The 15,482-nt window shown below is 36.4% G+C and overlaps 1 protein-coding gene across 3 annotated transcripts in view; it reads right to left on the reverse strand.

Annotated features, from left to right (window-relative positions):
* The window catches only part of SRBD1 (S1 RNA binding domain 1), a 197,550-nt gene that overhangs the window by 155,358 nt on the left and 26,710 nt on the right, over positions 1 to 15,482 (reverse strand). For all 3 annotated transcript variants that reach the window (XM_045787914.2, XM_087863365.1, XM_087863364.1), the window contains 4 exons: positions 13,554 to 13,671; positions 12,388 to 12,526; positions 8,040 to 8,136; positions 6,640 to 6,775 (listed from right to left, as the gene is read on the reverse strand). In XM_045787914.2, the coding sequence (XP_045643870.1) occupies positions 6,640 to 6,775; positions 8,040 to 8,136; positions 12,388 to 12,526; positions 13,554 to 13,671 (490 nt within the window). The remainder of the gene's footprint in view (positions 1 to 6,639; positions 6,776 to 8,039; positions 8,137 to 12,387; positions 12,527 to 13,553; positions 13,672 to 15,482) is intronic.

Consider the following 15,482-nt stretch of genomic DNA (forward strand, 5'->3'; position numbering starts at 1 on the left):
TAGCAATTCACATATCAGACAGACTGGATTTTAAACTAAACACTATAGTTAGAGACACAGAAGGACACTACATTATTCTTAAAGGATGTATCCAAAAAGTGGATATGACAATTATAAATATATATGCCCCCAATGGGGGAGCAGCAAGATACACAAGACAACTCTTTTTTTTTTTTTTTAAGATTTTATTTATTTATTTGACAGAGATAGAGACAGCCAGCGAGAGAGGGAACACAAGCAGGGGGAGTGGGAGAGGAAGAAGCAGGCTCATAGCGGAGGAGCCTGATGTGGGGCTCGATCCCATAACGCCGGGATCACGCCCTGAGCCGAAGGCAGACGCTCAACCGCTGTGCCACCCAGGCGCCCCCACAAGCCAACTCTTAACCACAATAAAGAGACATATAGATAAAAATACGCTAATAGTAGGGAACCTCAACACTCCACTATCAGCAATAGACAGATCACCTAAGCAAGAAATCAGCAAAGAAACAAGAGCTTTGAATGCCATACTCGACGAGTTGGACCTCATAGATATATATAGAACACTACACCCCAGAACCAAAGAATACTCATTCTATTCTAATACCCATGGAACATTCTCAAGAATAGACCATGTTCTGGGACACAAAACAGGTTTCAACCGATACCAAAAGACTGAAATTATTCTCTGCATATTCTCAGACGACAACGTTCTGAAATTGGAACTCAACCACAAGGAAAAATTTGAAAGAAACTCAAACACTTGGAGACTAAGAACCATCCTGTTCAGGAATGATTCGATAAACCGGGAAATAAAAAATCAATTTAAACAATTTATGGAGACCAATGAGAATGAAAACACAACAGTCCAAAACCTATGGGATACTGCAAAGGCTGTCCTAAGGGGGAAATACATAGCCATCCAAGCCTCACTCAAAAGAATAGAAAAATCTAAAATGCAGTTTTTATATTCTCACCTCAAGAAGCTGGAACAGCAACAGAGGGACAGGCCTAATCCACGCACGAGGAAGCAGTTGACCAAGATTAGAGCAGAAATCAATGAATTAGAAACCAGAAGTACAGTAGAGCAGATCAACAGAACTAGAAGCTGGTTCTTTGAGAGAATTAATAAAATTGACAGACCACTGGCAAGACTTATCCAAAAGAATAGAGAAAGGACCAAATTAATAAAATTATGAATGAAAAAGGAGAGGTCACAACCAACACCAATGAAATTGGAAGGATTATTAGAAACTTTTATCAACAGCTTTATGCCAATAAATTAAGCAATCTGGAAGAGATGGAGGCCTTCCTGGAAACCTATAAACTACCAAGACTGAAACAGGAAGAAATTGATTTTTTTAAACAGGCCAATTAATTATGAAGAGATTGAGTCAGTGATAAACAACCTTCCAAAAAACAAAACTCCAGGCCCAGATGGTTTTCCTGGGGAATTCTACGAAACATTCAAAGAAGAAATAATACCTATTCTCCTAAAGCTATTTCAAAAAATAGAAACAGAAGGAAAGCTACCAAACTCATTCTATGAGGCCAATATTACCTTGATCCCCAAACCAGGCAAAGACCCCATCAAAAAGGAGAATTACAGACCGATTTCCCTAATGAATATGGACGCCAAAATCCTCAACAAGATCCTGGCTAATAGAATCCAACAGTACATTAAAAGGATTATCCATCATGACCAAGTGGGATTCATACCTGGGATGCAAGGGTGGTTCAACATTCGCAAATCTATCAGTGTCTTAGATTTTGTACAGAAAGAAAAATTCAAAAATCATATGATTCTCTCAATAGATGCAGAAAAAGCATTTGACAAAATACAGCATCCTTTCCTGATTAAAACCCTTCAGAGTGTAGGGATAGAGGGTACATTCCTCAATCTCATAAAAACCATCTATGAAAAGCCTACAGCAAATATCATTCTCAATGGGGAAAAGCTGGAAGCCTTTCCCTTAAGATCAGAAACACGACAAGGATGCCCACTCTTGCCATTATTATTCAACATAGTACTAGTGTCCTTGCAACAGTAATCAGACAACAAAAAGGGATAAAAGGTATCTAAATCGGCAAAGAAGAAGTCAAAACGTCACTCTTCGCAGATGACATGATACTCTATATGGAAAACCCAAAAGAATCCACGCCCAAACTATTAGAAGTTATAGAGCAATTCAGTAATGTGGCGGGATACAAAATCAATGCTCAGAAATCAGTTGCATTTCTATACACGAATAATGAGACTGAAGAAAGAGAAATTAGGGAATCCATCCCATTTACAATAGCACCAAAAACCATACGTTACCTTGGAATTTACTTAACCAGAGACGTAAAGGACCTATATTCTAGAAACTATAAATCACTCTTGAAAGACATTGAGGAAGACACAAAAAGATGGAAAGATATTCCATGCTCATGGATCGGACGAATTAACATAGTTAAAATGTCCATGTTACCCAGCAATCTACACTTTCAATGCTATCCCGATCAAAATAGCAAGGACATTTTTCAAAGAACTGGAACAAATAGTCCTTAAATTTGTATGGAACCAGAAAAGGCCCCGAATCGCCAAGGAACTGTTGAAAAGGAAAAACAATGCTGGGGCATCACAATGCTGGATTTCGAGCTGTACTACAAAGCTGTGATCACAAAGACAGCATGGTACTGGCACAAAAACAGACACATAGACCAATGGAACAGAACAGAGAACCCAGAAATGGACCCTCGGCTCTTTGGGCAACTAATCTTTGATAAAGCAGGAAAAAACATCCAGTGGGAAAAAGTCTCTTCAATAAATGGTGCTGGGAAAATTGGACAGCTACATGCAAAAGAATGAAACTTGACCACTCTCTCACACCATACACAAAGATAAACTCCAAATGGATGAAAGACCTCGATGTGAGAAAGGAATCCATCAAAATCCTAGAGGAGAACATAGGCAGCAACCTCTATGACATAGGCCAAAGCAATCTTTTTCATGACACATCTCCAAATGCAAGAGAAACAAAAGATAAAATGAACTTGTGGGACTTCATCAAGATAAAAAGCTTCTGCACAGCCAAGGAAACTGTCAAAGAAACTAAGAGGCAGCCCACGGAATGGGAGAATATATTTGCAAATGATGCTACAGGTAAAAGACTGGTATCCAAGATCTACAAAGAACTTCTCAAACTCAATACGCGAGAAACAAATAAACAAATCATAAAATGGGCAGAAGATATGAACAGACACTTTTCCAATGAAGACATACAAATGGCTAACAGACACATGAAAAAATGTTCAAAATCATTAGCCATCAGGGAAATTCAAATCAAAACCACACTAAGATACCACCTTACGCCAGTTAGAATGGCAAAAATTGACAAGGCAAGAAACAACAATTGCTGGAGAGGATGTGGAGAAAGGGGATCCCTCCTACACTGTTGGTGGGAATGCCAGTTGGTAAAACCTCTCTGGAAAACAGTGTGGAGGTCCCTTAAAAAGTTAAAAATTGAGCTACCCTATGACCCAGGCATTGCACTACTGGGTATTTACCCCAAAGATACAGACGTAGTGAAGAGAAGGGCCATATGCACCCCAATGATCATAGCAGCATTGTCCACAATAGCTAAATCGTGGAAGGAACCGAGATGCCCTTCAACAGATGACTGGATTAAGAAGTTGTGGTCCATATATACAAGGGAATATTACTCAGCTATCAGAAAGAGCGAGTTCTCAACATTTGCTGCAACATGGACGGCACTGGAGGAGATAATGCTAAGTGAAATAAGTCAAGCAGAGAAAGACAATTATATATGATTTCTCTCATCTATGGAACATAAGAACTAGGAAGATCGGTAGGGGAAGAAAGGGATAAAGAAAGAGGGGGTAATCAGAAGGGGGAATGAAGCATGAGAGACTATGGACTCTGAGAAACAAACTGAGGGCTTCAGAGGGGAGAGGGGTGGGGGAATGGGATAGACTTGTGATGGGTAGTAAGGAGGGCACGTATTGCATGGTGCACTGGGTGTTATATGCAAGTAATGAATCATCGAACTTTACATCAGAAACCAGGGATACACTGTATGGTGACTAACATAATATAATAAAAAAATTTAAAAAAAAACAAAAACACTTTTAACTTACCCAAATTTGCCATCCTCTGCTCTGCACATGAGCAGTGGCCATGAAGATAACAGCCTACATTCCTAGCACAGATTGATAGTGCCAGAGGGAGCAACGTGAACCTTATTCTCAAAAATTTGTGGTTGTGTGTTTTGATCTGATGGCTTCCTGAAGGATGGACTCAAGGGTCTGCCTTCATTTTGCCTGTCTCAGAGTTTCCCCAGGACAGAAGCCATTCTCTGGGTAGCATTTGTCAGAAGTATTTAAAGGCAAATTAATTAGTTGCAGTGTTGAGGGGTAAGGGATAACAGTAGGTGATGAAGGACTACAGTCAGGGTAAAGAACAAATAGACCCCCCTCCCAAAAAAAAACCACTGGATGAAAAAGAGGCTTGCATATTAGATACTTGAGGGGAAAGGGGCTTTTTAACGTTCCTGAATAGACTAGAGAATCTCAGAATCTGTATGCATGCTTGGGACTAGACACATGCTCTGAAAAGACCTTAAGCTTTCACCTTTGACTAACCTTTGGGCTCCATACAAACAGGAAGTGAAGGCTAAGGGGAGAGTTGTAAACAGCTTTGCTATGCTAATGTTTGAAGGAGTATCCCCAACAAACAGTTACTCTGCAAGAACTAGGAGAATGTGTTCTTTGTTTTGGCTATTTAGACATTAAGAAAATCTCTGTCAAATAACTAGTGGCCCACTAAACTAATGGAAGAGATTTCAGTGGTCACACATGACAAAGAATACAGACATTTCAAAAATAGTTTAGAAGGTACTCAACAAACAACAAACTCTCCAACAGCAGCAACAACAAATATTGAGGGGGAGGATCTGATTTTCAGTGTTGCCAGTTTATAACATTCAAAATGTCAAGTTTTTAACATAAAATTACAAGGCATGCAAAGAAACAAGAAAGTATGACCCACTTACAGGAAAAAAGAAACAGAAACTATCCCTGAAGAAACTCAGACATTGGTCTTACCAGACCACTCTAAATCAACTGTCTTAAATATGCTCAGAGTTAAAGGAAATCATGGACAGAGACCTAAAAAAATCAGGAGAATGTGGTCTCGACAAACGCAGAATATCAGTAAAGAGCTGAGAATTACAAAAAGAAACCAAATAGAAATTCTGAGCTGAGAACTACAATGACTGAAATGAAAAATTTACTGAAAGTGTTCAATAGTTAATTTGAGCAAGCAGAAGAAAGAATCAGCAAACCTGAAGATAGGTCAATTGAGATTATAGAGTCTGAGAAGAAAAAGAAAAAAAAAAAAAGAAAGAAAGAAAGAAACAGAGCCTAAGAAACCTGTGGGACATTATTGAGTATACCAACATAACAATTAACAGGAGACCCAGGAGAGGAGAGAAAGGCAGAAAGAATATTTGAAAAAATAATGGCCCAAATTTTTCAGTTTTGATGAAAAACAATCACATCCAAGAATCAGAATGAACCCCAAGAAGGATAAACTCAAGGAGATCTACAGTGAGACACAATATAATCAAACTATCAAAACCTAAAGCCAGAGAATCCTGGAAGAAGAGAAGTAATCCATCATGTGTTAAGGACTCATAAGATTAACAGCTGATTCTTCATCAAAACCATGGAGACTAGAAGACAGTGGGATGATAAATTCAAAGAGCTGAAAGAAAAAACTGTCAACCTAGAATTCACCCAAAAAAAGTTCTGGAGATGGGTTGCACAAAAATGTAAATATACTTAACATTACTGAACTGTGCACTTAAAAATGGTTGGGATGGTAAAGTTATAAGCTAAATACATATGTTCCATGTATTTTACCACGATTAATAATAAACTTAAAAAAAAATTAAGACCTTACAGATAAACAAAAACTGAGGGAGTTTGTCACTAGTAGACCAGCCCTACATGAAATGTTACAGTAAGTCCTTCAGGCAGAAATGAAAGGACACTATACAATAACTCAAAAGCATACAAATAAATAAAGAACACTGGTAAAAGTAGCTACACAGGTAAATGTAAAGCCAGTATGATTTTATTTTCAGTTTGTAAATCATCTTTTTCCCACCATATGACATAAAAGCTACTTTCCACATTGTAGATAGAACAATTAGGAAAAAAAACTACTAAACTGAAAAATGAGAGTAAAAGAGATATAATAACTAAAATTTACACAACTAAGTGAGATCTCACACTTTATTCTAAATCAGATTATCTCTAATTTGTATGTCACAAGGAAAAGATCCAGTATTGAGCTCAAAGCCAAGCACAGAGAGGAGCAAAGTCTAATACGAAAGATCATCAGTCAAAAAGTCAAGATACCTGAAGTGGTATATTGTCAGCTCTGCTAATAATGCTCAGTTTTACTACTTTTTCTGGGTCTTGAGTTCCGCATTTGTGAAATGGGAAAGTTATGACAATATTATAAGAATTTATATAAAAAAAGAAGAAAATTGTTGCCTTAAAATTCTTTAATTCCTTAATAAGTAAAGTAGTAGGCAAATCCGAAGTATCATCATTATTATTACTATCAGCATGGATAAGCAGTTTATTTACCTGATGATGCTGGATGTTTCTTATGTTGCATGAAAAATTCTGGTAGAGCAGAAACTTATCAACATCCTTCTCATTTACTTTTTTTGAGGACACCTTTGCCAGAGATGACTGGATACAAATATACCTATTTTGGCACCTGCTCAGATAAACAAATATTCAAAAAGCAAGTAGTTACTAACAGGTCCTTCAGCAAAGAAACACATTATATGGAAATAATGTTAGCAAAAAAACTTAATCTATTACCAAATGAGATTTTTTTTTTAAATGATGCCCAAGTATAAAAAGGTACTAATCCATCAAAAGAGGACTCTGCTAGCATAGATCCTCCAGATCTATGCATATAGCAACCCAATCCTCCTATAAAATGCCTAAATCAGTTCATCTGCAGTTATGCAAGACCAAAATCACACATACAAGATCAATAATTCGGGTCTACGCAATCAGAGCCAAGTAAAAGCTAAAAAGAAGGGAAACAAGACATGGCAGAACAGCTTCTAGCGACAGTTTATAAAACTGAAACAAATTTCGGAAGGATAATTACTTATAAAAACACATTTAAAACCTAGGCAATTCTCCTCCTTTGACTCATTCCTATTAGGAATTACTGTTACTATTACTGAGGAACTAAGAAACTTCTCTCCCTGTATTAACAAAAACCCTGACAAGCCACTGCAGTCAACTGGTTCATCTCCACCTTTCCTCTCCTCTGCACACCTCATACAGAGATGTGGAGAAAGAGTAAAAGCAGACCACTGGCAAAACCCTGTGTTCTCTGCTGACACACAGCTGAAAAATATATTAAAATAGGATTTTAAGATAGTATCTTTTTTTAATGAGGCATAAAATCCAAAAGCCCAAGTAGGGCCTAAGTCATGAGGTTTTAATCTCTTATAAAGGGACCATGATACCATGGATAAGCAGCTCTCTGCATCAGCTGAAATTCATTTTGAGGTCAGCACTTTTATCTATACCTGATAGAAAACATTCTCAAGTTAACTCAATCATTTATAAATATCAGAAATGAGATATTATAATACATGTATACTACATACATCACAATATGTTTAAAAAGCATGCCACTCAGTCTAAATGAATATGAATCTCTGGCATACATTGTGTAATGCAATGGTTTTTAAACTGTTCCTCAGAGCCCTCCATTGAGGTGTGTCAGTGTAAGGAGGATGAGCAAGCAGAGTTCCAGGCTCCCTGCCTAGTATTCAATTAAAGCAACTTTACTTTTATCTGTTTAATATATTAGGGTTCTGTTGCTTGAACAAAGAGTTCTGCTACCAAAAAAAATCTAAAAATAAAGTTTTTAATGAACACTAGTGTTAGCACTAACCATATGACCCTTAACAGCATGAGTCCACAAAGCAGAAAACTATAAAAGAGTTACTCACAATTTCCGAATGAAGTCAAGCGTGTCTTTGTCTTTAGCAATCATGTCTGCTAAAATATGCTGCACTCCTGTTTCTATATCCTGGAGGGCTGAAAGTCCTTTAGAAGGGTAAAGGGGAAAACAAAGCAAGAATTACAGATTGGATTTTTAAGTCTATAATTAAATCATAATAAATTTATTCCAGTCAAAATAAACCCTTAAATTGAAAACCTTAAGACAGAGAAGTATCATAGCAGTGAGTAGCTTACCTCTGCAAAAAAATAAAAAGTCTCCAAGCAATAATACAGGACCTTTACATATCATATAACCTAGTGGTAAAAAATGCAGCTCTGGAGCCAGCTGCCTGGTCTAATCCTAGTTCCACCACTAACCAAATGTGTAACCTTGGGCGAATTACTTGACCTCTCTGTGCCTCAGTTTCCTATAAAAATGGAATAGCATCTATTTCATGAAGGGTTTATAAAGAATAAACGTGCTATAGGAAATATATATTAACAGAGTCGTAACCCAAGGTATACCATTTCATACCAGTTACAAAAATTATCCTTTACAAGTCATTTTATTAATATTCTTATTTTGACTTATGAGGCACTTATTCACACTTTTAATGACCCATTTGAATTTCTCAAATCTCATGAGCACAAAACAAGAGCCATTATGTGGTCATTCATCTTCCTAACTGAATTGTCTACCAATGGTGCATAAGGTTCTTTCCAAGTGCTTCTGGTTTGCTAATTTATAGCAGTGACTCTTGAACATTATGGCCCCTGTGATATCAACTTATATATACACCGAGAGAGATTATTTGCACTGCTTTTTTCCCATTTCTTCTTAGTTGCTCTATTTCCATTAAAGCTTTTTTTTCTTGCATTGAAGTTTGAATTACACAAGCCCTAAGTATCATAAGTTATGTTTTTCTGAGAGCATAGTTTTAATGAGTAATAGGTACAAAAGACAAAGAGAATAAGATGACAGACTTATGGAGTCATTAACAAAGAGAAATGCCTTGTTGGGTTTTGTTATAACTAATCTTAACTATTAAAATAACTAAAATTATTTTAAAGAAATTTAACCACTAAAATTAATACAAATTCTATTTACATTTTAAGAGAGTTTCCCTATGAGGGGATTTTCAGGAGTGAATTACCTTTGAGAGGTGGAAGGTTGTATATGTAAAGGACCTAGAACAGTTGTGACATATAGGAAGCAGTCAATAAATGTCTGCTCTTGGGTGAGCTATCTCCCTATATCAGTCTTCATCTAAGAAAACCAGTCACTAATGCACTAATTCCTGGAGTCCCAAAGCACCTTACAGCATCATTATACAATATTTAATAGAAACACCAGAGTAGTAAGTCAGAAGCAAAGATGGAACCTATCTCCAATGAGAATCATCAATGAAAGAGAACAGAAAAAAAGGAGTTATATACTTTGCTGTTATAAATAAGAGACCTTCACCATCATTCCTGGTGAATACAATTTGTAAATTTTTTAAAATTAATAAATCTTACATAATTAAAATTACACTAGAGCTCTAGAGCAATGTTATTTTTTTTTTAAAGATTTTATTTATTTATTTGACAGAGATAGAGACAGCCAGCGGGAGAGGAAACACAAGCAAGGGGAGTGGGAGAGGAAGAAGCAGGCTCATAGCGGAGGAGCCTGATGTGGGGCTCGATCCCATAACGCCGGGATCACGCCCTGAGCCGAAGGCAGACGCTTAACCGCTGTGCCACCCAGGCGCCCCTAGAGCAATGTTTTGTATAGTCTAAGGACCCAAAAATAAATCCATGCTAGGTACTTACTAAAAATATGGATTCCTATACTTGGGGATTTTTGTTTTGCAGAGGCTTCCAGATGATTCTGATACCCATTAAAGTTTAAAAAAAACAAAAACACAGCTGGGGAGGTGCCTTGAGCTACCTCTAGAGCCGTGGTTCCTAATGGGAGGTAGAAATTATCAGAGTCACTTGGGTAGCTCATCCAAATTACATTACCTCCCTCTCAATCCAACCAGGAAGAGAAAGGACTGGAAAAAGAGTCTTGCGTGTTTGAATAAGGATTTTCTTCCATCAGAGAGAATTGATCATCGGGGCTTAAGACAGCCCAAAATAACAAGAGTTCAAAAAGTTTAGCACCTCAGTGAAATCAGGAGAAAATAAGACCACAGAAGCAGAAAATCATATCTCCTTTGTTGTAGTGAAAACTTTCCAGCCAGATTCTTCAAAGCTCCACAACTGTAACAAAAATTGGAGGGCCAACACTTCCTTTCACTTTATCTGCAACAAGGCTACCTCTTCTCCACACAACACAGCAATCAGCTACTCCTCCTTGTAAACAACGTGGGGATATTCTCAAAATTCTAGGATGTAGTCCATTTGTGGCACGTATATCTTTTTGATTCAGACCAAATTCTTACTGGTCTGTGGCAAGTAAGAAGTGTCTTCCACTTTACACTGAAATAGCTGGTTTCTTCTTTTAGAAATGATGGGAATGATGAAAATATTTCTTTAGAAAAATAAAAGAATTGAGCATGAACATGAGTATGTGTATAGCCCAAGAAATGATGGGACAGAGAAAAGGAAAAAAACAATCCAAGCAAACTTTAAAAACCAGTATCTAGTGTGTTTGGAATCAATTGTAATTCTTTGACATTTATGATCAGAGGAAGAGGGAATAAAGCAAACAGAAAGTTCAATATATGCTCCTGTAACTGCACTGAGCCCTGACCAAGCCCATTGACAGAAGTATCACCAAGTGTCCATCACCATGTAGTTCACGAGCATCACCATATACAGTCATGAAAAGAGATAGAGTCATCAAACCTACCCAGTAGGAACTCAGTATGTATGCAAAACTAAGGAAAATTTTGTACCAAAGGAGATGAAAAGGAAAGGAAATCGATCATAAAAGAGTAAGAACAGACAATAAACTTTTATGCATCTGATATTCTGAAAACTCCAATATCTGATTCTAAGAAAACTATCACTGGGCAAGAAAGTTCCCACTGTGGCTGACGTTAATGCTCAGCTATAGTCTCAGCTACTACTAAAACATTAAAATTGCATCATCTGAAAATCCAACTAAAAAAACACATGAAAAAATTAAACTCGAGTTTTACTCATTTCAATCCATCTCTATATTCAATACTTATTTGCTTTCTCTTTTAATTATTGCCGTTTTTGAAACAGATATTAAGATGTGTGTATCTGTATGTGAACAGACATTCGTATTTTTACAGACACTCATCCTTAATTTTTTAATCACAAACTCACATTGCTGAATAGTTTAAAATGAATGTAGGTTACAATATGCTAGGATTCCCCACAGTGTAGTACAGAATGTGGAGATTCTTATCAGAGACTGCCCCCTGTAGACACTTAGGTCTCCTAGCCAAAAGAATAAACAGAAGGCCAAAGAAACTAGAATGAGCACAGGACTTAGGAGAGCACCAATCTCCCCATCCTATCCTGTCAGAACTCCTATAAAAAGCCACTCTTGCTCAAAGAGCTCTCACTCTAGGGCTTATTTTGTCAATAAAACCAATGTATCTTGACATGTATCAGTTGTCACTTTCCATGGGTTTCTCTCAGAAATTCTCTCTCCCATACCCTCTTCCCATCTCACTCTCCTTCTTGTGCACAGATACACAAAAGGTTAGGAAGATACATTTCAGAAAAAAGACCCTTTACTCCTGAAGAGTAGAAGTGTGGAAGCAGGACTTCACTTTAAAACATATATGTCAGAATTGTTGAAATTCTTTTTAAAAAGTAGACATGACTTTTATAATTAAATAAATTTTTAGAAATAGAATAAAAGTTTTAAAAGACTATATAGGACATTCTTTAAAACTTTGGGATATGAAGAAATTTCTCTAAAAAGAAAAAAGAACAAGTATCTTAGAGGAAATATTAACAAAACTGAAATGATTAATAAATTAACTATAATAAAACTAAGACCTTCTATTTTCTGTTTATTTAATAAACAGCATAAAGAAAGTGAAAAGTTATAAACTGGGAGGAAAGATTTGTAATACATATAACTGAGAAAGAGTATCTTAAAAAGTACTTATAAATTAATTAAAAAAAGAGAAAGAGAAACAACACAATAAAAATGGGCAAAAGACTAGAACAGGAACTTCATCAAAAGAGGAAGCAGAATAGCTAAGCAGTTGAGGTATATGGGGATTTATTTTATTAGAATTATTTATTCTTTATATGCTATAATACTCTTTGTATAGTCATTACTTAATGAAACCATTTTTTTAAAACATAGTTTTCAAATTTAAAAAGGAAAAAGAAAACGAAAATAAAAAGAAACAGGGATGATCTCTTGAAGTAAAGCTGTACCTTTTACACTGGGTCTAATATAAGATAGCAGATTGAGCACCCCTGGATTCTCAAGGAGTGTCTTGGCTGCTCCTTCTAATCCCAACTGCTTTGCTCTCTGGGCTTTGGTGCCTTTGCTCCCAGTTTTATATGGAGCTGCCTAGAAAAAAAAAGTCAGAAAATATACCATACCAGTCAGTTTTAAAAAGCAAGTCAAAATTAAAACACAAAATTAGAAGACATGGTGGGAATGTTAAAGACACCCTTTTCTCAACCCTTTCCTCTCCCTTCAGAGATGAATTAATACCAACCAGAGACAACTAGCTATACAAAGATGGTTATTCCTTACCTGATTCTTTACACTTTTCTATTTACTTTACAATAACCATTTGTTGGTATTCACTCATCTTAAAAACTCAGTGCCTAGACTACAAGGACTATAAGATCCTCTCCTCAACCCAACGGAGCTCCTCTAATAGCTGCCAACACACAATGCTTCTACTTCTTAACACACATTCACTCCTCAACCTGAGCCATTGGGCTTCTCTTCCCATACCTTGCTAAAAGTGGTATCCCAAAGAGGCATAATGATCCCCTACTTACAAATATACATTTTTCAGTCCTTATCTTGCCAAACTTCCCCACTACATTTACTTACTTAACAATGGATCACCTATAGTCTTCCATGGTGTCATCATCTCTTGATTCTCCTCCTACTTCCCTGACCATTCTTTCCATGTCTCCTTCTTTGGTTCTCCCTTCCTCCACCATGCTTCAAAAGTTAGTGTGCCTCAATGCTCTATCCTGACTTGTTTACCTACAAACTCTCCCTGAGTGAAATCTTCCATTCTCATGGCTTTAAATACCAACTACATGCTGAAGACCCTCACAGTTAGGTCTCCAGCTGAGCACTCTCCCTTAAGCTTCTCAGTTCCATAACCTACACTCCTTTGTCTCCCCACTTAACTGGGAATGCCTTGGAGACAAGGACTCTGTATTACTTATCTTAGCAAGCCACACAAAAAAAGCACTTGATAGATATTTATTGAATAAGCACTTTGTTGAATTACATAATGATGGTTGATGACTTTATCTTTTTATTTCCAGATCTTTTTTAGCTATAAAAAGATCCAAATAATATTATAATTAGGTAGGTATTGTATTAAAAGATTAAAAGAGTTGCTTACCACATGTTCTAGTTCTTCAAAAGTTTTACAGTTCAGCAAGGCTTTTAACAAGCACTCAGACATCTTCCCCTCCTTTTTGATTTTTTGGATTGTACTATGAACCTTCTTTGCAACAGCCCTGAAAATAAAAACTTTTGTAATATACAAGACTTATGTGTCAAAACTTCCTTTTTGAAGCTATCTCAAACTTACAGGAATGTTGTAGGTGAGATAAAAACATTTTCCCCTCTGAACCACTTAAGAATAAGTTACCATTACCCAAATATTTTAGGGTATATTTTCTATAAATAAGAATCTCCTACCTAACAATATAGATATCAAAATCAGTTAATGAATATAGATCTATTACTATATTCTAATCCGCAGATCTCACCTAAGTTTCATCAACTGTTTCAATAATGTCCTTGATAGTGAATTTTGTTAAGAGTGGGTTGTATGTAATTGCCATGTGCCTATGGTTTCCTTCAAGCTGAAATAGTATCTCAGTCTCCCCTTGATTTTCAAAGCCTTGATACTTCAGAATGTTACAAGCCAGTTATTTGGTAGAATGTCCTACAGTTTGAGTTTCTCTGATGTTACAGAAGTAATGGTGTGTTCTTATCACTGCATCCTTTAGGTGGCAAATGATTTTCACTAATCACCTTAGATCATCTGATAGTGTTTGTGGGTTTCTACATGATGCAGCCACTCTATTTTTTTGTAATTAAGTATTTTGTGGAGAGGTATTCTAAAGCTATTTAATTATCCCATTCCTTATTAAAGTTTCAATTTATATGCTGATTTATTTATATCACCACAGACTCATGGTTTTCATTTAATGGTTATAATCCATTATTAACACTTATTTTGATCCTCAAATTATTCCAAATTTGACCAGAAGTAACCCCTCCAAGCTCGTTTCTGTGTTCTTTCAACATATTCCCACCATTCTTTGAGCACTTCCTTATTCTCTGGCACAAGATATTCCAGGCTTTTACTTTCCTTGCCTCAGCCCCGGAATCAGGCGAATAGTGCATAGAAACCAAGTTATCGGTGCTAGACGTGCTCACTGCTACTGGGTATCATCACTCAGGACCAGCACACCTAGCACCCATAACTGGTCTCTAAATACCATTCTCCAATGGAGAGAGCCAGGATTTCACAAAGAAAAGCTAATTCCAGGAATCAATGCATAGATAATAGGGGCAAGGGCATGGTCATTCCACTACATTATAATGATTTTGTACTGTGAATACACAATCCTATTGTTATATCTAATGCCTCTCACCCTACTTCGTTACCTGCTACTACTTACAGCATCTGCCTAATTGGAATTGCTAAAATGATGGGAAAAAGTTAGATGCCAATATAGATTATTAGAAATGATTGATGGGGAAAAAAATTAAATCTACTTATAAAAAAAGAAAAAAAAAACACCAAAGGTAGAAGATTGTAAATTAAAGAGGAAGCATATGCAGTACTTAGATTACAACCTGTGTATCTTTTACATTCCTGGTAGCCCAAGACTGTTTTCAGGGGCTGAAGCCCACCAGGGTCATTTTGACAAAAGGCCAATGTCCTATTGGCCTGCATATATGGAAGAGGAAAGGTGTCTTTAGAGAAAAAACAGGAAGTTTTCCCTACTATACATAATCAACCTTTTTTATTCCCATTTTTAACAGTGACCCTCAGTAAAAAATATTTTTTACTTTGCAACCTAGTACACATATACACGTATATATAATTTTAGATATAATAAAGTTGTATAAACATAAATACATATAATACACAGTTACATAAACATATGATAAACAGCTTCATGAAACAATACTTACTTTTACTACATAAACTGTACTCTTACATTTTCTATTCTCTATTTAATTTTTGTTAAAGTAGTAATGACCCACTACATTAGTTTCACTACTCCTTTATAGGTAGCAATTAACAGAC

Source organism: Ursus americanus, chromosome 7, assembly GCF_024610735.1.
Source record: "Ursus americanus isolate L20-20 chromosome 7, mUrsAme1.1.p, whole genome shotgun sequence".
NCBI lineage: Eukaryota > Metazoa > Chordata > Mammalia > Carnivora > Ursidae > Ursus > Ursus americanus.